The 24897-nt window shown below is 35.7% G+C and overlaps 1 protein-coding gene and 1 long non-coding RNA gene across 4 annotated transcripts; both read left to right on the forward strand.

Annotated features, from left to right (window-relative positions):
* Positions 1–61: 61 nt before the first annotated feature.
* On the forward strand, positions 62–13183 carry LOC116305380 (major facilitator superfamily domain-containing protein 6-A). 3 transcript variants are annotated; one of them, XM_031715277.2, is made up of 4 exons: positions 62–180; positions 4459–4510; positions 8652–10327; positions 10517–13183. In XM_031715277.2, the coding sequence occupies exons 3-4, from the start codon at positions 8737–8739 to the stop codon at positions 10768–10770; spliced, it is 1845 nt and encodes a 614-aa protein (XP_031571137.1). In that variant the 5' UTR covers positions 62–180; positions 4459–4510; positions 8652–8736; the 3' UTR covers positions 10771–13183. The 3 variants fall into 3 exon arrangements, with proteins under 3 accessions (XP_031571137.1, XP_031571139.1, XP_088892162.1); XM_031715279.2 differs by lacking the exon at positions 4459–4510; XM_089036036.1 differs by lacking the exons at positions 62–180; positions 4459–4510 and adding an exon at positions 2577–2625.
* A 6322-nt stretch (positions 13184–19505) lies between these two features.
* On the forward strand, positions 19506–23703 carry LOC148908667 (uncharacterized). Its single transcript, XR_016120620.1, has 3 exons — positions 19506–19856; positions 22428–22493; positions 23402–23703. It is a non-coding gene; the product is annotated as an uncharacterized LOC148908667 (long non-coding RNA).
* Positions 23704–24897: the final 1194 nt, after the last annotated feature.

Below are 24897 nucleotides of genomic sequence, written 5' to 3' on the forward strand. Positions count from 1 at the left end.
TAAGACAGCGAAGCCTTGCACGGTCGTAGCAGCAGGGCGTCTTTCGATCCCACATCACTGCTCGCACGAACTACTGACTCTCAAACATTGCTTGAGTAGTTCCCCAAGTTCCTTCAACGAAGAACACACTCATCAGAATTTGAAGACATGGCATCTCCAAGACATTATTAGTGCACCAAGGTATTTAACCTTTGAAAATCTATTTTTTCTTTTCCTATATAATAGAAAGTCACGACCATTAAAATTTGTCGAAGAATTTCTAGATGCGTTTTTAATGAATACCATAATTCTTGAACGTAAAATTGAACAACGTAAAATTGAATGCGCCGCAAAGGAACTCTTTTTTGCCTAAAAATTCCAAAATCACTCTCGTAATTTTTCAATGCTGGATGAAAGTATCTTTCACGACGATATGAATTCTTGATGTATTCTTAATCACTACCTTAATTCCTAATGTAAAGTTGAATACGAAAACGAACGCCTTTTGGTCTGAAAATGTAAAAATCACTTGTAGTTTTTCTGTATAAAATGAAAGATTTTATTAAACAAACAAATTTTCAAGTTTGAATGTCAGCATGTGGAAAAAGCCCTGCTAAAAAATTGTAACTCATTACGAGTGCTCCTTCTCAGTACAATACAGCGAAAAAGAAACTACTTCATTCCCAAATATATAGAAATGAAAGAATCAGTTTTTAAATTCAGTAAATGAAATTCTCGCATCGAAAAAGATAACGTCTTTTTCGTGGGTTTCAAGGTCGTTTGATTGAGCTCAAAAACTGGCCATCAAAATAACAAAATTTCCATTCCAGTTCTGTGTTTGGAAGAATGTAATTCACCTCCCTTGTCTTACAGAACCACTTCATTGGCAAAGCTTTAATTTACAAATTGTTGACAATAATAACGGGAAAAGGAATTCACTCAAAACAAATGAAAAAGCGAGTAATTTGAAGATGTTTTTAGTGAGGTTCCACACCTGCCCTCATGTCTTGGAATTACTAAGGACTACCTATAATTGTTTCCTCGTAAATGCTTCCGTTCGTTTAGTATTAAAACTTGAAGTGGCTATAGACACATCGATAACAGACTAGTTTACCTGAACGGAAATTTACTCAAATGTTTTCAACTTAAGTCTTTATCACGCCTATTACGCCTGGCGAATGGTCGTAATTTGGAGACTATTCAAATCAATTGTCATTTTTGAGTGCCTTAGGCAAGGTGTACATAATCAAAGTGAAGAAAGAAAGAAAGAAACTAAAGGCGCATGGTGAATTGAAGTACCTACGCGAATTCAAGACCAAACTCGACTCGCCTACACTTCTGATTATTTGTTTAGCTTCAGGCCTGACGCAGTGAGGTAGAATACATACGCAAAGATCAATCATACTTCTGAGTAGAGACTTTCATTGCTTGTAAAAATATACAGAACAAACAGAAGACATTGCAAAAAATGCCGGTGAATATGACTGTCGATACAGCAGCCTACGAACAACAAGTTAAAAATGTTCAAAATTTAGATATGCCATTAAAAATTACTTCTTTATTATATTGATTGATAGTTTTCGTTGACGAATATTTGACATGAAAAATTTAAAAACATATCGTGGAATGCCTTACCAGTAAAGGTCTAAAACGTTTATCAAAATCTATTGGATCTAACCGATTCTTTCACTTATGCTTTCCGAACTGAAATGAGTAGAAAAAAGAAGAAGAAATTAAGGGTGTTAATTGTGGAAACCAATATTATTGAAAATCTTGAAACTAAAAACTGAAATGCCAATGCCCCCAGAAAGAGAGAGAGAGAGATAATAGCAGGAAAGAAAGAACGGAAAGTAATGTGTTTTTTTGAAGAGATAAAATTTGAATGGAAAAAGATGTGGGTGATAAAGTTTGAACATAGAATTGTTAAAGTAAAACCTATTTATAGATGGCTTTAAGGTGGTAAAAATTCTTCATCAAAACAACACAAAACCATTACAGATATCCAAGCATTTGTTAATTGCATTTACGTCCCTAGTTTTGGCACATACATAAGTGAAAGAGCCACTGAAAATTTCCTTTTACATTATTATAACCTCTTCTATTTATGGAAAACCCCAACTACATTAAACAACGACTAAATATTGACTCCGACGAATTAGAGAATTGCTGTATTCTTTTTTAATATTTTAGTCGCGGAAAGAAGATGGACGAGCTGATGATGTCCACCTCATCACTGTCACTTCGTAATTAAACTTTCCACGCTTTATTCAAAACAACCTCCCATATGTTGGTTTTGTTGATTTATTTTATTGAAAATATATTAATGCCCATTTTCTCTTGTTAGCTTGATTAAGATTTGGTAAAAATGGAGTTTATTTTAAAGATAGTTTCATTTTGAATTTAGAGTGGTCAAAGTTGGCGTTGGTTTGGATCAAGCTCTATATCAGTAGTGCTATATCCATTGTCACTGATTTAGCTATTAGTATGATGAATATAAGTACTACCTTCATAAAAATATAATAGGGGTCAAAAATATGTACATCTTTGATTGAAGCCCTCGAGTCGTACTCAATTTTAAATTATATTCAAAGCGAGAGAAGAAAAAGAAAAGCAAGGAGAAAGGAGAGGGCAATACTGGGCTTCAAGGTAAGAATCGTCACGCGGCGTAGAGTACCCCTTCCAGTTGAGAAAATTAATAGAATTGAACAACTTTTCATAAACACAGCTTCGAATTCAGCTTCTAGCATATTTAGTTACAAAGTTGAAGGATTTTTAAACTTAAGAAAAGCATCTAATGTGCTTCAAAGTACGAATCATTGTACATGTCGTACAGTTGAAAAAATACCAGTACGGCTGAATGTTCTGGCTAAAGATATGCCATATTATATAAATTCTAGGGAAGGATTATCGTTTGAAAATTGCATATAGTAGCTACTAGAAATATTTTGATGAAATATTCATGGATTCTCGTTTAAAGAGAAGCTTTCAAAGTAGTTACGATGATAGTAAAAGTGCAGGTCTTTGATTTTTTTTTCTATGGCCAAATTATCCTTTTCAAATTCAGTGTTCAGCTATAACATCTTAAGCAACTGGCCTAACAAGGACGTGGTGTAGTAAGAACGAAGAATGAATGCATGGTTTTCATGGGTAGTGCAAGAACTCCAACCAAGGAAGCAAGGGTGGCTTTAAAAGTAGTACTCTCACCTCAGGTTCGATTCTTGGACTCGGCATCAAACTATATGAGTTGCATGAGTTTACCAAGTCCCTCCTTTAATTTGAAAGGCTTTCTCCGGGTACAACGGCTTTTTTATTTTTTTGTTTTGTTTTTTTGTTTTTTTGTTCTACTCTCACAAAACCTAACAAGCTACATTCTCTGAGTCACTTAGTCTGTTAGTCACTTAGTCAAAGTGTGTTTTCAGCGGCCTGATAAAAATTGAAAGTTTCAAACCATGACCACTTGCTGCATGGCATATCATGGAAGTTAACTAGTATGATTTTTTAATATATCTATAAAAAATTGAATGAAATTTGGCTTAATTTTGTTGGTTTGAACAGCGCCTGGTTTTGGGTTCTTCCAGGTTATATCGCTACGGTTTACACCGCAACTGACTCGAGCTGCAGGTCACGACACGGCATCCGTACACTGTTATAGATCCTCGGCCCACATTCCCTTATTATACGTGTATGTTGCGGCATATACTTATGAAAGAGTATACAAGACTGATATATATTTTTCTACTTAAGAAACGACAAAATAACGGGTTTCTTATTTCAGGAGAACTTTGAATGATTTGTGCGATTCTAACTTATTTCGACTAGCGTCACTGTTTCTGGTCGGATATTTCTTCTTGTCAAATGTAATCAATTCTACAAAACATAATAAATAATAGAATACATATATGGGCGATATATAATATTACAATTTTCCTATCATGCTGGGGACTGTGTTGGATACTAACTGAAGAATATTCGGATTGTTTTTCTCCTTGTTATGAAAATATAAATGATCGCCACATGGAAAGGAGTTTCGCATACTTTACAGTTTCTTCTTAAAAAAAGGTGTTAGGTTACAGGTGTCCCAGTTCTCTTCCTTGATTTGGAGGTTTTTCTCCGGGTTCTCTAATTTTTCTTAGTTTCTCTGCGAAACCTAACGAGCTAAACTATATTTTGATCTGCAATTTAGTCATTCCTTGCCTTTGAGCAGCCTAGCGCTTGGTTCATTGAAGATTAATTTTTCTTTTTGAAGGAGTTTAGAATACAAACTGTAAATATAATGAAAGTATGTATATTGTATTAAAAAACTGAAATATTCAAGTAGAAATGCCAACAATGTTAAGTGTACCGAAATATTTCGCCTCTGAAACTTTATCAATCATAATCAATTATTAACATGTTATCGTTAGCAAGCCGAAGAACGCGCACTGAAATAATAAACCCTTTCAAGTCTAGTCAATGAAATTCTACTATTCTTCTTGTTAGGTTCACTAAGTTCATAAAAGGCATGCAGTTCTTCTGGTCTTTGATGTGAAAGGTACTCGTGTTGACGTGTAGGTCGTTTATTCTTCGACTTACTTTGTTATTTGATTTACTTTCAATACGTAGTACGTGGGAAGGGTAGCTCCCCCGCCATTAGAAGATATAGTGGGAAGATTTCATCCAAAGCCATATGTTTCCCCCTAATCCATCAAACCAGGTTTTTTTTCCTTCAAAACTTCGAGTTCTTGAATTAGCCGGATAGTGGCAAGTTGGTCTACGAATTTAAGGTTTGATTACCATTAATTCTTCACTTTCTTGTTTTCATCTTTTTAGTCATTTTTATTCGTTCAAGTATTAAATATTCACTTGAACATTTGAAGTACAATCATACAAAGTTGACAAAGCCATAGAAAAATCAATTGATAAAAAAACTCTTTCTTATTAGTATTTGTTAAGAGAAAGGTCTAGGCCTACTGATGAAAACGTCCAATTCAAGGAAAGCGCTTTCCTTACGGACTCTCTTCGAGTCCACAATTTCTTTTTAATGAGAAACAACTTCATTAATATGAGATAGAGGCTCTAAAGTTCAATTACCTATCAGTCTTGAGTATAAAAATGCGTAATTGAGTTTGCTCTATATGTATTTTAAAAGCAGGATTTCTAAATAATGGATTATCGATGGCTTAAATGAAGGAAGAAAGCCGTAAGAAAATGGAGATTTCCCAAGATTGACCCGCAACATCAATTTTTTTCTATTTGTAGCTCGTTCTTTTTTTGCTTTGTTTTTCAGAACCTTCTGCATTTTTTTCTTTCAACTTTTGTCAGCTTCTTAATTTTAATTTTAACTTTTCTTTTAAATTTTCTTAAAAAAAGTGTTTCTGATTTTATCGTTACCCAATAAGTAACAGACTTGATTCTTTCAGGAAACTATATGAAACACTAGAAATTGAAACGCGTTGTAAAACAAATTCACAAATTTTACTGACGTGAGGAGAACAGGCTAATTAAAAGAGTAAAATAAGTAATGAAAACACTGACAACACTGAACTCTAGCTATCTTACACTTGATAATGGGGTCACGATGATACCGAAACGTCGTGTTTTGTTGTCACTGAATTTTGTAAACACTGACAATATAACAATAAACACTCAAAGAGTTACCTTTTGGAAATATTTTTTTACGGATTTTTTTCTGAGCGATTTTCACTCATCAAAAAGACCAAAAATTAGAAAAACAACTCAAACTTTTTCAATCTCTAGCCGCTTCATCTCAGTGAACAACTTGGAAATGAAAAAATGTTTCCGGCGCTACAAATGTATATGATGTTGTTGATGATGATGATGATGACGATGATGATGATGATGACGATGATGATGATGATGATGATGATGATGATGATTGATGATGATGATGATGATGATGATGATGATGATGTTGATGATGATGATGATGATGATGTTGATGATGATGATGATGATGATGATAACAATAATCTTGATCAGCTTGGACTTTGAAACTAAATTCAATAAAAAGACGAACGCTAGAAGATTACAACGTTTCGACATCGTCCGTTGTCATTATCAAGTAAAGTGATGGAGGAATAATTCAACATTAAATACAAAAAAGCAACAATAGTAGCCTCCTTTGCAGCCGTTCTTAGGGTCGTCACGCAACGTTTCCTAAGAACGGCTGCAAAGGAGGCTACAACAATAGTTGAGTAAATTAAATTATGAAACGGTCCAGTTAACAGTCAATGTAAATTCCTTAAAACATAATTAATGGTGAGGGCCACAGTATTCACGTTGTGTGGTAGCGATCGCATCCACGCAGTTAACGCACCGCACATTTTCTGGCAGTTGCTGTTCTTTTATATACGAACTTACTAAATTCTCTCGTACTTTATCCCAGTTATCAGAAACGCTCAAAATACGTTTTTGATGTTGCGTTTTAGATTCAGATGGCTGGTTATAAAAATCGTCGAGAGGGATGTTTTGGTTTTGTTCTGCTGTACCCTCGCTGCTTTCTTGATTTCGATTGCACTTTTGAAACTCCGGCTTTCCAGGATCAACTCAGTTGAACAAATACTGTTGTCTTTTTTCCATCGCGCCCAATATCCTTGACTTTCAATGAAACGGGTTTTAATCGACGCATTATAAGCTTAAATCTCCATATATGACTTTGTGTTGTTGTTAATAATGGCGTCCTCAGCAATACCCAAGATTCACCCGTGAAAAGATTTGATTGGTCGACATGTATATGAATGTGTAATTAGTTGCTCAGAGGACTTAGATGATCATTTAAGAAGACGGCTTCGACCCATTGATCTAAATTTAGTTACCCGGGTATTAGCCATTTAGATCGTGTGAATAGGGTGCGCAAGTTTATTTCTTGACTTCGGTTGTGAAGGAAAACGTAACAAGTCATTGCTGTGATCATTCATTGACACTTTGACTCCCAGTCGAATAAAGTCGCTTAAGTTTATTTCTCGACTTCGGTTGTGAAGGAAAACACAACAAGTCATTCCTGCGATCATTCATTGAAACTTTGACTCCCAGTCGAATAAAGTCGCTTAAGTTTATTTCTCGACTTCGGTTGTGAAGGAAAACACAACAAGTCATTCCTGTGATCATTCATTGAAACTTTGACTCCCAGTCGAATAAAGTCGCTTAAGTTTATTTCTCAACTTCGGTTGTCAAGGAAAACATAACAAGTCATTCCTGTGATCATTCATTGAAACTTTGACTCCCAGTCGAATAAAGTCGCTTAAGTTTATTTCTCGACTTCGGTTGTCAAGGAAAACACAACAAGTGATTCCTGCTGTGATCATTCATTGAAACTTCAATTCTCAGAAACCAAATTGCATGTCTCAGCACGCAACTGGAACCGTTCGTTGGAAAGCGTCGTGTCTTTTCTTCTAAAGTAATGGTCAGGACTACTTTAGTATTTACGGCAAAACCTTAAATCTTAAATATTTTAAGACTGTCTTAATGAACATAAAAATAAAAATAATAAAAAGTGTCGATGTATTTAGTTTATAAAACTAATTGGGGACACTGAAATTAAACTGAAATAAAGAAATAATCAAAGAAACATAAAGTGTTTTAAGAATCCCAACTGGCAAGGAGGCAAACCTTATTGGCTATTTACAAGCATGGTCGGCAAACTGAATTTGAACTAATCAGTAAATCCATGTATTAATGTATTTCGAACTTTTGTTTGCATGTATTGCACTAACGGGCCGTTGAAATATGCGTTCATGTATCAAAGAATGGTATTCGTGTATTTGAATTTGTATTCGTGTATATGGATTTATATTTGTGTGTTGCACCTCTGGGCCACCGTGAAACCTAGCCAAATACAGTCTCAGCTAGTGGCCACAGCGGGACCACTCGACCATGCTGAATCTTAATGAATGATAGGCCCTTTACAGTTAACGGTCACGTGTCTGTACTGATGAGCAAAATTTTTTATTTCATTTTAAATTAAGAATTCTTTTTAGCTACTTGAAAAGAACAGAATGAAACGATGTGTAACCAGTGTGTTACGAAATGCAGTTTTAATACGATCTCTCGAAACAGGTTGTAGAAAGTTTGTTTGCTCACCAGTATGTTTCACCCATGCATGGGAATCAAGATGTTCATTCATTTGCTCTCAGAGAATTAATCTGCAAGTGATTACTGAGCTGCAAAGGGCCTATTTGAATAAACTCTTTTTGGGATTTCCAGCATTGCTGTTTGTTGTCTCGACATGATGATTTCTATAGTCGATCGCGATAACAGGAGTCTCCCTGTTCATATAAAGTAATGTCAATCAAAATGTTTACTCCGATATGACTCAAGGGAGTTCAATGCTGTCAATCATTTGCGATTTGCGATGTCTTTGGTCTAGCCAATCAGTGTAAGCAAAAGTAAGTTATGAGGCATATCCTATAACGTATTCGTGAAGATATACCGATCTTTGAAAATCCCTCAGCTGTAAGTACATGTCGCATAGAACAATAAAATTCTGCATGATGTCTTAACATCTTGAAAGAAAACACCCATAAATCATGATCACTCAGTCATGCAGTAAAAAATATTTTTGGTCGGCTTTGAGATGATTATTTCAGTTAATAGTGATACCCTTGTTTAACACGGGAGTGTCATATCCGACGGATTCATCTTTTATAATTAATTCTGTTTAATTTTCCTTTCAGACCAAAATAATAGTGGTCACGCAACTCATCTAATCATTGGACCCCGCATTCTTATATTCTGTTTGCCCTACGCCATACAACAGTCATGGAGAAAAACGAGGAACCACTAAAGAACGCTATTAAAAGTGTCGTGGATCAAGTGAAACAAACCAAAGACACAGTACAGAACTCACTTGCAAAACATCCTCTTTTAGTACTAAAGCTATTCTACTTCTTCGCATTATCTTCATTCAGTCTCAAAGTGGTTTATATGCCTCTCTATTTCAAGCAAGTCGGCCTTCCTGCATTATACGCTGGAATACTTGCCGGTTTACCACCATTTGTTCGTGGCTTTGGCGCCTTGTTCCTAGGAATGATTGCTGATAAACTAAAGAAGAGAAGAATTTTGTTTCTCATTAGTTTGGCAGCAAATGCAACGATCCCTCTACTGTGCTTGATTCCACGAGTTGAATATCCTGTATGTGATGTTGGCATCACCGAAGAGCCTGTGACAGACCCACTTGGAATGCCCTTAGAAGTCGCAACACCCGATGGCCCTGCGAAATCATCAAGTGCACAAGTGCTATACCGAATAACAAATATATCTCGTCCTGCCCCAAACGTCCAAATTGCATACTATTCAAAAATTGAGAATGTAACTTATAATATGTGGTCTGAGCCAAGAAGCCCTGTTCTGCTTCACCATCTCGTACGGCGCTCCACTGCGAGGGATTTGATATTGGACGGACAATCAGAAAAGCTGGGAATCTTTGAGTTTTATAGCAGGACCTACGGTCGACGCTCGGAGATCCTGAGTAAGAAAAATTCAGTGACACCTCAGAATGGCAACAGCAGCAACAAAATAAGTGGCAGAGGATCGAAAACCAACCATCCTTACAAGAAAACTCCCCAAGAAAGCCAGGATATGTTATTCACCATATTTATGACATTACTCATTCTCCTTATCATTGGAGAGTTTCTGGGAGGGCCTCTGAGAAGTCTGGCGGATTTGTCTGTACTTGAAGCCATGGATGGCGATAAGGCTAACTATGGAGATGTTGCTTTATGGATGCAAGTTGGAAAGATCTTTCTTGCCCCCATGATATTGGTTTTGATCCGCACTTACTCACTTCATGTATGCGACAAACTGAAAGACAATTACGAATATTCTTTGTACCCGTTGGCTGCTTTTATGGCATTCTCTGCGGTGTTTGCATTTTCGATAAGGTTTAAAGCAGACGAAGAGGATCCAAAAGAAAAGATGAGAAAAGAAGAATCTCAAGAAACCCTGTTTGATGTGCTCTTTAAGTTCAAGACATTTACGATATTGGTGCTGTCTTTCTTCGCCGGTGGACTAAGCGCTGTTCACTATACTTTTATCTTCTGGTATCTCACAGACCTAAGTCCCAAAGATTCAGCAATGGTCATCGCCGTAGTGATTGTGCTCAGAGATATAGTGTCCTCTATAGCCTACAAGTTTTCAGGCAAGACTTTAGGCCTGTTAGGTCCCACCAATACCCTCCATTTGGCCCTATTGCTGTATATAATCAGCTTCTTGTCGTATGCAGTGATGGAGAATCCGTGGTTTGCTATTTTACCCGAGGTTATACAGTACATTGTCTTTCCACTGGCCTATTCAAGTTTTGTAGTGTATTTGGGACAGAATACTCCCGACCATCTGAACGCCACAGTGCAAGGTATATATATATCGATGTTGTCTTTTGGTTATCGATAATTAGTCTGCGCATGCTGCTTTTTTATTCTGCGCATCAGTTCAAGGGGAAGGGAAGAAGGAGGAGATAGGGAAGGAGAGCCTGCGTGGTTCGCCTGCGTGGTTCGTTACTTTTTGATATATTTTTCATTACTTAAAGTGTCTTCTTTTTCAGGTGTCTATCAGTGTCTATACTATGGAGTAGGATTTGGCTGTGGTCCAATTCTGGCAGGAATTCTCTTCGACAACGTTGGCGGGGCTAATACTTTCCTAGTATTTTCGGGTATAAGTTTTCTCCTGTTGGTATTCTCTTTGATACGTCATTCTATTGCGCGCCATTTTGATCATATGGAAGGCGAGAAGTACGAAAAAGTGCCTTGTGAAGAGGGCGATGAAGAGGAGATAGTAAAAAATGAATCAGATTATTAGATTATTAGATTTTTAACACATCCAAAAGATATTTAGACTGCGATCAGTTCCTCTATTTCCTTTGGTCACTGTTGGCAAAGCAGAAAACGCACGCGTGTCGTGTGCAGTTTTAAAGCGCGTGGGGGTTAGAAGAACTAGAGAGAACTGTTCGGAGAAGCACGATGCGTAGCGGAGTACTTCTCAACACTTCTCAGTGTTCTGACAACCCCTAAGTGCTTAATAGTTGTTGTCATGAAGCACGCTCTCCCATCTAATCAGAATGCAAGATTTATAACAGTTATTTTATAATTTGTGTTTGCTTTGGTTCATTTCATTTTTAAAACGGCAAGAACTCTACAGTCTCTTTTCAAGGTTCATAAGCTTATGCTAATATATTCCTGAGATATTATCAGTGCATTTCGGTATGATTGCTCTCGCTCGACGCCTATTGTATTTTATTCAAAATGCTTTTATCAAATATTCAAAATGCCTGCAGTTAGTACGTTCTAGGAGAATACTTGCAGAAAAAAATCTAAAAATAGAATATTACGTCGCTAGATAAGATTCATTCATACTATATAGAGATTTTCTCCAAATCTAACAAAATAATTTATTTAAATCCTTGATATTTTGTTTGCCATGAATTGGGGATCAAGCGTTTTTCTAGATCACATCTGAATCGCACGCAATTTTATTTTTCCCAATTTCCGTTTTTTCTCTATTTTCTTGCGTTGAAAACTTTGATTTTAATAAAATTTACATTAGTACAAACTTCAAACCAAGAACAACATTGTCAACGCGATGATTAAAAAAGTTCAGTTTGGTGATCTCAAATCTGTATCAAAATACCTTAAAATGACCTTCAAAGTGGCCTGAAGAATAGAGGAAATGCTCGTAGCGTAAGAAATAATGAATAATATTACTAATGGGTGTCTTATGTTAGCAATATTGGGCAATAAACCTATTTCATAATGAAGTCAACAAACAATTGCAAAAGTGGGCACAAAGTTTAGCTGAATATCAACATGTGACAATTCCTGATTTTAACTTGAGTGTCGTGTCAAAAACAAAAAAATATCGTCACATGCATCTGACGTCATTTTGAAATAGGTCAGTATTGATGTTCTTTTTACTTTTACACATTTTGGTTTTGTGTGGGAAAATAAATCTGAAAAATGGGAAACAAATTAAAATAAAGTATATGTATATAAATATATGTATGAGGGTAAGGCTTTCGGGGATGGATTTGTAATTAATTTAGGCTGCAGTATTTTATAGTCCCAGGTTTTTAGTGTTAGGAAGGACTGGTCGGCTGGACTGGTTTACCGATTTATTTCAAATAGGGTTGTCCGAACGATAGGGGAGAGTAGGTAGATCAGGCCCAAAGTAGATTGTGGGCCTACGTCACTACTTCGTAGTTAGATTAATATTGACACACTTAGGCTCAGCCGAACCTGATTGAAACAATGTATAACAAGGCGTTCTTCTAGATATTAGATGTTATTATGTTCGGCTCAAGTGAAGTTCGACGTTTGACATGAGCCTAAGTTCATTGCTGCTGACAGCCGACAAAGAGGTTATTTTTAGCACTCTTGGGTTTACACCTAATTGAAAAAACGTTGTCGGGTTCAAAAAAGGTTATATCATCAAAGCTAAGACCGAAGGGGAGCATGGGAAGACGAACAATTATGCTAATTTCATGCGTATTGCAGTTTTCCCTTCCTGTGCACATTTTATGCATTATGGCTTTGGCATGTTGTTAATCTAAGTCGACCGACTTTGCTCTACTGTGCATTTTTACATGTCTATATGCAATTATAATATACATTTCGGAGTACCCAAAATCCTTTTCGGTCTTAGCTTCGATGAAATGACCTTCTCGAACCTGACTATGTTTTTTCAATTAGGTGTATATTGCTGTTTGCATTGATTTGCACATATTCAGATGTATAGTAAGTTAACCATCGCAGCCCGAGATGTTTCGTTTGTTTTTTGCCTTGTTGGACATTTTACCTACGTAAGACAAAAACTCAAAGGTTTCGAATTATGAGCTGTGTGGTCCTTGATGACACGGCGCCATGTTTATTCCCATGAGATTAAAAACTTTTTTTATTATCTTATCCATGAATATGAGGATAAGAGGGGAAAAACTCATGAAAGGTTGTCCAAGGTTGTCTAGGTCGAGTAACAATAAGAATGCGTATAAATAACTGAAATGGTTTAAACTTTTTGGGACATATTGCAACAACTAAAGATTTAAATCAAAGGGAAAAAGTTATAAATTATTCAATGGTTATAATATTATGTGTTATGATTATGATGAAATAATAATTTAAAAAAAATTTTTTGCATGCACAACTGGCAAGAAAACTTGTTTTGCAAATTAATTGAAAAAGAGAGAAACTGAATGACTTTCTAAAAAATATCTGAAAAATTGTATATAAGTTTTTTCCCTTTCAACCTTAATTTTACCACTCCCCGAAAACGATAAAAAGCGTTTTTTTTTCTTTATTTGGGTTTCCTGTGTTTCCAACCTGGTTCCCAGTCATTATCGTGATCAAAACAAAATGGCGGGATTTTATGATTATATGAATTTTCCTTGTTTCTTTGGCTTTTATCAGTTCTACCCCATTTCATGGAATAAAGGAAAAAGAAATCATTCTAAGTTAATGTTAGAAGCTAGAGGATCTAATTGTAGTGATTGTAGACTCGTCGAGTTTTGCTCTCATTCAGAAAGTCATTGCCAAAGTTAAAGGCATTCTGGTTTGTCAGTGAGAAGAACAGTCGCTACTGTCACTTGCAGCATGTTAAGGTAAGGTTATTAGAAGCTAAAAAAGCTAGTTTTACTTAGTGACTGCAGATTTTATTCAAAGTTTTCTTTTATCTTATCTTGAATCAATCCAAGATATAAATTTAAAGGCTGGAAAGCCGGCAGCATAGTAAAATAGTAGTAAAACTTTAGTACAACTTGATATTCGTAGCAACTTAGAAGTCTTAGTCTCGTTCTACTCATAACCGTGAACACCCAAGTTTATTTTATTTTATTTTATTTTATTTTTTATTTCTGTAAATATACTTTTATAATTTCTTTCTCTTTCATTATTTCATCTCCTTGAATAGCTTTTATACATGTATCTCAAATTCCATTGTTTTCGATTCGTAATCTGATTAGTTGACAAACTCGAGTGTCACGGTTAGAGTAGAACAACAGAAAAACTAGCGCTTTAGTTATTCAGTTTTATACTTACGTATAGATGAATTTTTCAAGCAAATATTCTTGGATTTTGGATCTATCAGTATCGTATTCTAAGCAGTCCTCAATGGGGATTTTCTGCTTTGCCTCTGAATAGTGTCGTGGTATCCCTGTGGTATACAATCATGCTTCGCGAGCCGTGTCCATGGTTTGTTTGAAAGCTTTGCTAATTATTTTGGTCTAGTTGCTTGCTTTTATATAATTTTTTATTTGGTATTTTTTCCTCTCGCAGTTTACATACGCTAGAAAAAATGGGATGAATTATATGGCCACAATAAGAGAGGAAAATGTAGACACCGACAGCCCGATAAGTACTGTTTTTGAATGTGAAAAATATTGTTTGTTGACGGATTCAGCAGGGTAACTTTTTTATGACTGTTCTAATTTTCCCTTCAAAGGTCTTTTCTGCCAAAATATCGATCTTTTCATAGTCAATGTCTTTAATGCGCATGCTAAAGCCTCGGTAGTCAAACATCTTCTATCGCACTGCTCTTGCCACTCCTTGAAGCAAAAAATAGGTTTTTATGCATTGCGTATTGTCCAGTAGAGTAAGAAATGACCTTTTATGTGACGCGCCAAGCCAGTACCTTCAGTGAACTTAATGTTGTTTTTAAATCGTTAAGATCTCAGGCTTCGTGGCTTTTTGCGTGGACTTCGGAAAGATTCGAGTGTTTTGTATGCGTCTAATTTTGTTTCTGTTTTTTTCTTCTTCAGGTCAATTCTTGACCTTATCATTTTATTGCCCTCTTTCCCATCCCTTGTCATTGCATTTTAAGGCGAATCATTATCTTAACTTTATTTTGAATACATGGAGTTTTCCTTTTCTTAGCTTGACTCCCTGATCGTGTCTCCCTCGCTAACTAGCAATATTTTCAGTAACATGCATGCACTCGGATACGCAAAACCTCATAGTGATACAAAAAGGAATCGTGAAGCAATACTTTGCTTGGGGATGGAGTTAGGGGCTACCTGTGCTAAGTAAAGAAGGGGAGGAAACGGTCCAAATACTCTCCCGTCATGTCTTTTGTTTTTGCAATCCCGAAATGTTTCAGTGGTAAGCAGGTGATGTCCACGCTACCCATTCACCTCCACGTTGCTTGAAAGGCCCTTTTTCGTTATTTAAACGACTCATCCTATTGTACAGCCGGGTGTAGAAAAAAGTTTTCGCAATTTATAAAATATGTTACTTGAGTAATGAGAAAGGTAGATGGCGTAATTGGGTTAGATCTATATCATCACATGGCAGGAAGACTGCGCCGTTCGTTGTGCGTAGCTTTCTTAACATTATCATCACGATCTTACTGTTAACAACAATTAAGATAAGTATCATCAATAATAGAATGAAATGTGTTTTGATACCTCTGCAGCTAATGAATGCAAGATTAGAAATAGAAATAGCAACTAAAATCGATATTGAAATCCATACACAGAGCGTTCGTTTGCGTTTAATGCATTAAGTAGACACCAAATTGAGCACACAAAAAAAAAAAAAAAAATCAACGAAAATACAATTTTAAGTAAATCAAAGATTGAAAATTTACGGTCCTTATTGTAAAATATATTCTGACATGATAAGGTTAAGGCCTCTATAGGAGTGCCGTTTTTTATATTTAGTCATCAGCAGTTTATAGTCATATGTGCATCGCTGTCAGTGTATTTTGTTTCAGTAAGGTAACCTATCATGCATTCATATCACTTTCTGGGGTCGACTGCTTGTATCTTCAAAATATATACAGAGGGCAAGATAATAAATTAGTAAGAGAGTAAAGTACTGTGCTGCCAAGTTATATAATTTTGATAGTCAAAGTTTGGTCCCGTCGACTTTATATTTTAACTGGTTGCCGTCTGTAGCAAGTGTCATTTTTGTGATATAAGGACAGGTTTTGTTCGCAAGCCATAAAAAAATCATTTCTTAAGGTTACAAAGCGCTAGAAACAAAGTAGGCACTTAAAGAGCACGTAGAAATCAGAAAATCTACGGTTAAAAAATCATCCTTAAGTGCGTGCTATGACCATAGTGGATGTTATCTTCCCCTAGCCCGCTGTCGCCTTAGTACCGTTACAACGACGCGTACAGTCTTAGAAGACATAGAAGGCATCAAATCTACGATGGAAAAGCAGTCTTAAGAGCTGCGCGCTATCATAACCTTAGTGGATTTGATATTTCTTCAACCGCCGCCTTAGTAACGTATCACCGTACAACGACGCGTAAAGCCTTAGAAGACGTAAAGGGCATTAAATATATGATGGAAACAACTGAAACTTAAACGTCGCGCTTCATAGCCTTAGTGGATTCGATCTTCACCCCAGCCTGTCGCCTTAGTACCGCCTCACCGTACAACGACCCATACAGCCTAAGAAGGCGAAGAAGGCATCTATTCTACGATGGAAAAAGCATCCTTAAACGCCGCGCGCCATTAACTGGTTTGGTCTTGTCCCCAGCCTGTCGCCTTACTACCGCCTCTTTCACCGTTGCCTCAAAGTGCCCTCTCAGGAATATCAATAGTAGGAGGAGTAGACTCTCATACTTCCTCGGTTTTCCCAGTGTGTGATTAAACATTGTGTGGGACTTGATTTAGATCAGGTCTGATTCCCTCCTGATAAGAAATGACGTTTGGTTAAAATATTTTATTTGGGCAAGATCAATCTCATGATGAGCTCACCATAACATGAATTAAACATAACTTTATTTTTTATTTTTGAATCAATACAGTCTGGAATATTCGTAATGGTGATTTTTTTCCTAGGGTGTAGTTAAGTGGTCATATTCAGTCTTAGCTGATCTTTGCGTCAGTTGGTTCAAACCAGGAAAAATTCCCTTTCAACGGGGTACTTATAATTCTATTAGTGGCATTATATAATTTAAAGTGTTGTGTCGAACACGAAAACATATTGAATATTAGGCTTAGGTACATAACGGTTAAGGCATGCTTTTCTGCTAACGATAGACCCGATAGAAAGAACTTGTTATGACTAGTTTAGACAAAATTTTTGTTATTGTTTTCACTGTTTTGTAAAAAAAAAAAAAACAACCTGCTTTCCTAATAGCTTTCGATTTTATCTTTCTGCTTTTTTTGCCTTTATTTCATTTACTGGTATTCTTATATCAACGCGGTTCTTGTCTTAAAATAACTTAGATAATTGATTTGATCGCGCGCAAAGGCAAGAAAAAGAACATAGAAATCACATAGAAAGCGAACTTTAGGACAATAGAACAAAGTGTCACTTGTTGCCATACTCCAAGATAACATTAAAAACTTTTTGGTACTAGGTCACCAAAAAAGTGGAACAAAAAAGTCTGAGTTAGAGTGTGTCACGGTATTTTACTTATCAATAAATAATAACTTAATTTTAGATAGCTAAATTTTTGATAAAATACACTATTTTGAGAGATTTGTAATTCGAATGACAAGACGCCAAATGGATATCTCATTTACTTTTCTAAGGAGTTCTGTCGTGGTTAATGGTCTTCAAATCCGCACTTTTCCTTTCTTTTCACTTTTCTTTAACCGTACTTGCATGATTTTCTAAATTAATTTCCATTGTCTATTTTTAGGAATTTAATAATTTCAGGGGGGGGGGGGGGGGGGGGTTGGGAGAGTGGAGATTTATCGAATCCATAGTCAATTTTGACTTCAGTAAATTTGTTTGATATACCTTTACGTTTCATAGTTGAATGAAATACTTTCGAAACACTTTTAAAAATTTCTTTCACCTTACCAAACGGCGAAACATTATGATTTTCACATCTTGTAAGTTCTTGGAAATAATAACCTTCATGACTCGGTTGATGAACGAGGGATTTCCCGAACTGATCCCAACTGATAAAAAGTAATAATAATAATAAGAAAACTGAAAAAAAGAAGATTTTTTGAGCTTTCGACAATGATTTCTTTTATGCTTTAAAGAAAAGATTTCACCAAGATGTTAATATTTAAACAAATCTCACCCGAGGTGAAAAACATAATAACATTTTCTACTCCTTTTTACAGTTTCGTTCAGTGATAACGAATAATACCGTAGTTTCCGCGCATAGCAAAACTATGCTTTTTATCATGTGTGGCAACTCCAACCTCGGCTTGGAACTATTATTCATGGTCACTGAACAGAACCGTAAAATGGATTTTTCGGAACGTTACGTTTTTTCGGGAGAATAAATCCATAAAATCAACACACGTATTATACTTGGAACAAAAGACCATTTCATTTTCAGGTTACAGATTTATACCTGTTTTAATTTGCAGTACCATTTCAAATCCTGTCCTCAGAAATCTTTCTCAGTAATTTCGAATTTCATATTTCTTGTTTAATAACCAAGACAATTGGATTACTTCTTTGGATATCTTTAGATTTAATCTGAGCAAAATTTAATTACTATAATTGAAATGGCATTGGATCCAAAGGAAAACAGGTGTATGTTCGAACAGCCATGTACAATATAGAAGCACAAAAAGTGTCGGACAACGAAACAGCGGCACAGCTCTTTGATTCTTTATCTCGAGGACCAGTTCCAATACAAATGTTTGTCCTTTGCACGACTTTGATGAACTCCGTTTTATTTAGGCAAAGAGTTTTTTTATGAAAAGTCAACGAAATAAATAGAGGCGAGCAAGAAGGCGGGAAAAAAAAAAAAAAAAAAAAAAAAAAAAAAAAAAAAAAAAAAAAAGAAAGAAAAAAAAAGACTGATTAAAGACCTTGTGTGTTTTGTTTTGAATGCATTTTAGTGGAATTGTTCGTGAAATATTAAAAAACAGCTTTCTCTACGCGCTCTTTGACTTTGTTTTGCAATTATCATCAAAACACGCAAATATGCACTAGCCATCACATTTCTCGCTAATAAAAATAAATTTAAAAAATACATTAATTAATTCCAGCCGAAACCCAGGGGTCTTCGTGGATCTTATCTTAATTTCACCCTCAAGAATGTTTTATTTTTATCCTCTAACTGGATTAGCAGCAGTGGAACATGTTTATTTCTTGGGTGCCTGCGAATAATTGATCAAGATATAATATATAATTCCCTTCTGGAAAGACCTACCCTTTTTTCATCTTCGATTCTATTTCATAACCCATAAATTATTAAGTTTCAATCTATTTCCTACTTTTCTTCCATTCTATTGTCATCATATAGGAAATGAGTAGCTTTTGTCAAGGAAGTGAGAGAATTAGTCCACTTCTAAATAAATAATTCCTAAAGATTCTTAAATATTGGAAATGCAACTGAATTGCCAAGCCTTTCCAAATAAAGCCCGTTTACCCAACGTGTCTAAGTAGAATTGAAGCATCTTTTGTTGAGTCGTTATATTTGCGGTAGAAGATAACAGCCAACGAATGGAACCGCTAAAACACTTTCAACCAACATTTTCGAATGAGTGAGGTGAAAAGGCTTTCCTTGACATTGAATAAACACTCGCAGGTGCAAAGACAGATAATTACACAAGACATTTTTAAAGTTACCACTGGCTTGTCATTAATGACAACGGAGCAAAACCGCCTCTCTTAGGTTAGTCATTGTCAGTTAGCTATTAATGAGTCATTAAAGATCAATTCACTTAGGATTGAGCATTACAACGCCTACTTCCTACTAAAGTGCCAAATAGAATCGACTGGCTGTTTTCTCTATAAAAAGCCAGCAACATCCACAAGAATCCACATTCACTCGGTTCTCTACACCTACTCCTAACGTACAAGATTCTACGACGGCTGATAAAATGAAGTCAGAAATAACCGTGGCAGTTTGCTTTTCTGTTCTTGCTGTTTTGGTCTTATCGACTACAGTCACTGAGGCGTTACCACGCTGTAGACCAGGCGCCATGCTTTGCCGACCAAATGGAAGACGAGATGTAATAGAAAAGGTAAGTTGATGGTATTTCAATTTTTTTTTTTTTTACAATATTCCCCTTCAATACTTTTCAATTCAGTTAACTAATTCCATATATTTGTAAACTTCATTTTCATTTTAAACACAGCCAACGATATATCTAGTTTTAAATGGATTCATATAAATACATAGATAGATATATTTAGACCAGACTGAATACCTGTCGAGTTAAAGTTGCGATTGAAATTGCTTGATTTTGAAAATTTTCGACACCAGTTGCAGGTGATTCAATAGTACGGTAGCTGACAGTTTAGGTGACGATTAAGCCCTTCAAGGGAATGTTTAGTTACATGTTGAGTAGGATGTCATGGCTAGAAAAACGTTTCTTTGAGACAGTTGTTTTCCTAACGGCAGAACGTGTCAACCCCTAATGGAACTGAACTTGTTTTCTTTCTTTAGTTTCCTTTTCCTGAACTTCCTCTCTGAGAATCTTTATTTTTTCTATCTAACGTAAATACGTAAGAAAAAAGAAATGAAAATTACTGTTTTATCTTAAATATTTGAAAAAGCATGGATAAGATGATAAGGTATGAATCATCATGGGTCAAAGAACTAGGGGGTCGAGAAAGACTGAGTAAAGGAAAGACGTAGAAGGAGAAAACAAAAGTATGCAAAAAAAGGAACAATTGTGAAGATAACTGAATTTGTAGCAGAGCTTTGGGAAGGGGAAAAGGTATAGAAGGGAAATTTTTAGAACCAAAAATATTAATTTTCTTTATAGTGTTAACAGAAGATTTAAAGTGTAAAAGGAAAGATGTAAACGTGAGAAACGATTGCAAATATACATATTAAAAATAAAAAATAAAAAAAAATCGATTTGTTACAACATGAGGGTATGATCCATGAGTGATTTAGAAAAAAAATACTCATTTTCCTTTGTAGTCAACCGAAGAGAAAAAGTAATGGAAAGAAGTGGGAAACGATGCAAATAGTAAATTATTTATCTGTACACGTTTGAGTAATTGTAAAAGAAATTTTAAAGTGTATATGACACGAAAAGATTTTAATGTTAAGAATGTGTAGTTTATTGGCATTAATAAGAATATCACGGTTAAATTTGTTCCAAAAACGTATTTCTCTAGAAATTCAAGAAAATTTAGCACGAGTTGTGACGTCATTTTGTTTACAAGTCTCCAGATTTAGTTGCAAATACATGAAATATGTTTGAATATAGAATCTTAATTTCAAGTAGTACACTTTTCAGTTTCCAAACATTGGAAGAGTACTACGTAAGCTATCAAATGAAGCTGACTAAAATATGTCTTTTGTTGTTAATTCATATGAATTACAATTTATATTTAGTACAATACTACTGAATCTAGAGTACGTGTCAACAAAATGACGTCACAAATTGGGATTAACTTTCGCAAATATCTCAAGAAATAAGCTTTTGAAACAAATTTTGTTACGATATATTTATTATTACTAACAAACTATACATTTTAAATGATGGAATGTTTTCGTGTCATATACACTTTAAGTAAACCATTGTTAAAATAATGTAAAATAGGTTTTCAAAGTCATTTGTCTAGGTTCATTTATTATCCCATTCTATAGCATTTTATCAACTTATTAATTGAAGTTTCCCCCAAAAAATTAGTATTATATTTGTCCTTCGTGTACTGAGATGTTTTTATGTGAAACACAAAAGTAATAAGGCACAAAAGTAGTTTTTGACGTAGTAATTAAGAATTTAAAAAATATATCAGCATTAGCGTGCACAAAAACATGCGGAAAACTGAATCGCAAGCACATTATGTTCAACGGCTTTTGAAATCAAATATTCTAATTATATGAATGGTTTACGCTTTCTCGCACTGTGATTGGTTAAAGTAAAAATGGAAACCATTTTGTCCTACGATATACAGTCAATTCAAAAAATTTTATCGCCGACCAACTCAAGCCTACGCGACTAGACCGAAAGGAACTCTGGGTAGTAATCATTGAAGCCGAGTTGACTCCATAGTTTTATCTGACTAGTTATGCCTGGTTTGCGACACGAACCTTCGTAGGTGAGCGGAAAGTTATGAAGGAGACGGTTTTTTAATGCCTTCATATTTTCGGAATTGTGAACTGAATCACAACTACCTTTTTTTTCTTTCGCTAAACCCAAAGACATACATTTGATGGATTGTTTCTCGCCATTATTATCTTATTACTAGCGGGAACAATTAATTCAGAACGAATATTTAACCGCTTCAGTGGTTTTTACCCATATTCCTTTCGGTCCAGTCGCGTAGGCTTGAGCCGGTTAACGACAACGTTTTTTGAATTGACTGTATGATGATAATCAGATTGCTAGATAAGACATATATGTTAATGAAGTTCACTAGCATGTCACGTGACCACTTTAAAAGGTCAAGATTAGATCAAAGTGAGCACCAGGAATGAAAAAAAATAACTCAATATTATTTAATTTCGTATAAAGACGACGCTTCGGCTCATAACGCGTGACGCAGGAGAAAAAGCCTTACATAAAATATAAAACTGACATTTTTTTCAATAAAAATAAATAGTAAATTAAATATATTTTCACTGTTTTCAGCCAAATCAAGATGCAGTGGACGTAAAAGATACCAGAGAATCAATGCTAAGGAAACGACAGACGACGGTGAGTTAACGTATCTGCTTCTTTTAATTCTCTTCCTGGCTCTAGTGCATGGTCTAATTTTCACCCACTTGTCCTTGCATCACTCTTTCTCTTTATCACTCCTCCTTTTGTACCTCTCTCTTTCAGACCATCCCGGCATCAACTGACCAACCTTCCCCCTCTCTCCTCCCCACTCCCCTTGCAACTGGATGCCCATGTTAACACGTTATATTATTCCTTTCCTTATCCAGTTACGACTTGATTTGTGAACTGTCCTATTTCATTATGACGTCTTATAAAAATATTTTGTTTCAAGGATTATGGTCATGAGAGGTGAACAAAACAGCCAGCACCACAAAAAAAAAAAAAGTGTCAGACTCGTACCCAGTCGTCACTCACGCTTTTTTAATGCGCGCGATGGCTTTCGGGAAGGAGAGACAAAAAGTGACGACTCTTCCCATAAACCACAGAGTTAAATCAATAAGAGACAAGAGAAGCGACTGGGTACGAGTCTGAAAAACTGAAAAATTGGAAATTTTAAAACTTAGAAAAGCATTCATAGCCACCAAATACCGTATATATTTAAGGACAAACACCTGTTCATGAAAAATTTGAATCGAAATTTGTAATGTCTTTCACCTTCTCAGTCCACTTGTAAACAAGCTGTGGCGTCATAGTGAAATAGGACAATACTCTATTTTACAGTTCCGTTCGGTGACTACGAATAATACGAGTTCCAAGTCGAAATTGGAGTCGTGCGCCTAGCAAAATTATACTTTTTATCATGCGCGGCAAATCCAACCTCTTGGATTTATTGGAACTTGGAACTATTATTATGTAAATTGGAGTATTAGGATCATAAATTTTACAATTTGTTTTAATTTTTTGACTGTATTATCCTAACGCACTTGTTTTGTTTTACTCCTCAGGAAGAAAACGGTCTTGGGGTTGATTACGAGGTCGAAGAGCGCATGCTTAGAAAGCTCAAACGATTTTTAGACAGTCGTAATTAGAACTAGACACCTTGACACAAAAATGTCGACTACACTGAATGTAAAGTCATCAAGGACAGACAAATAGATACATTTACCGAGTTATTGTTATTGCCATAAGCTGTGTTAATTAACTGTAAAATCAGTATCTCTAGATACGTTAAGATAACTGCTTGTAAAAATGTAGCGGCAATAAACAGTTCTACAAAAGGCATTAAATTGGAAGAAAATATCTCTAAGATTGTGGGCTGAGTTTTATTTTTAGGAAATATATATTTCAGCTTGTACCAGCGCAATAGCAAATTTTAAATCACACCGACACACATACGCCCACACAAACTTGAATTATAAGTATCTATAATCCTTGGAAGGGTCTTTCTTCTTTTGTTATATCTTCTGTGGTAGGGATTATGATAAAGCAAGCGGGAAGAATTGTCTAAATAAGGAGCAGGGCGGGGGGAGGGAGGGCGTTGAAACGGGCACACATCAATTGGCCGATCCGTGATGCGGAGAGTAGGACTGGGCACTACTCTGACTGTCAACAATGACGGACTGTTTGTCAAAAAACTAATCTTGCTCAAATTTGCTCTGATTTTTTTTCACATAAGTAAAACACTATATAAACATTTCAAAAAAATATAAACTAGGTTTTGGAAAACATTGTAACATAGCCAAAAATGCTCTGCGCCCGCATTTGCTATATAAAATTCAGCGTAAACATCATAGGCAGTCGCTTATTAAAATGGTTCTTTGAGTACAAAACCCAGCGAATTCTTCGTAATGAAAACTCTTATCATGTTTTGGGTGTTCTCTAACACCAATAAAATTGTATTGGCTAGAAACAAAGATAAACAAGCGTAAATTTACCTTTGAAAGATCTTGTCAGCCGAACTTCCTCCACAAACAGTCTGCCATTGTTGGCAGTCAGAGTAGTGCCCAGTCCTACTCTCCGCATCACGGATCGGCCAATATATGTGTGCCCGTTTCAAGGCCCTCCCTCCTCCCGCCCTGTAAGGAGAGAAGACGCGCGTTCGCTCAGTCTCCCTCGGCCACATTATTTTACACATCACATGCCGGCGAGTACGCCCAAGAAATAATAGATACAAAGGACCATGTTCTTTATGAGAATAAGAAGCAGAAACACAAGTCATTCCAGCTATTCTTGGATCTTTGAATGAACTATCTCCTATTGCTTTTCGTCTATTGCCTATATAAATTTTTTTTTTTTGAAATGGGTTATACGTCACTCGTTTGCCTCGAGCAATATTCCCGCTTCCTTAAATTTTCTCTGCTGATTCATTTGTTCCAAAAAGGACGTTTTGCATGCTGGATGGCGTCGTTTGACTCCCACTATACCAGTATCCCTTTCGTAATTTCTTTTGTTCTTTTAACATTAACAGCACTGATTTTTTTTTTTTTACTATAAACATTAT

This window comes from Actinia tenebrosa, unplaced genomic scaffold, assembly GCF_029948245.1.
Source record: "Actinia tenebrosa isolate PJP-AT-01 unplaced genomic scaffold, QUT_ActTen_1.0 PGA_scaffold3__52_contigs__length_22856419, whole genome shotgun sequence".
NCBI lineage: Eukaryota > Metazoa > Cnidaria > Anthozoa > Actiniaria > Actiniidae > Actinia > Actinia tenebrosa.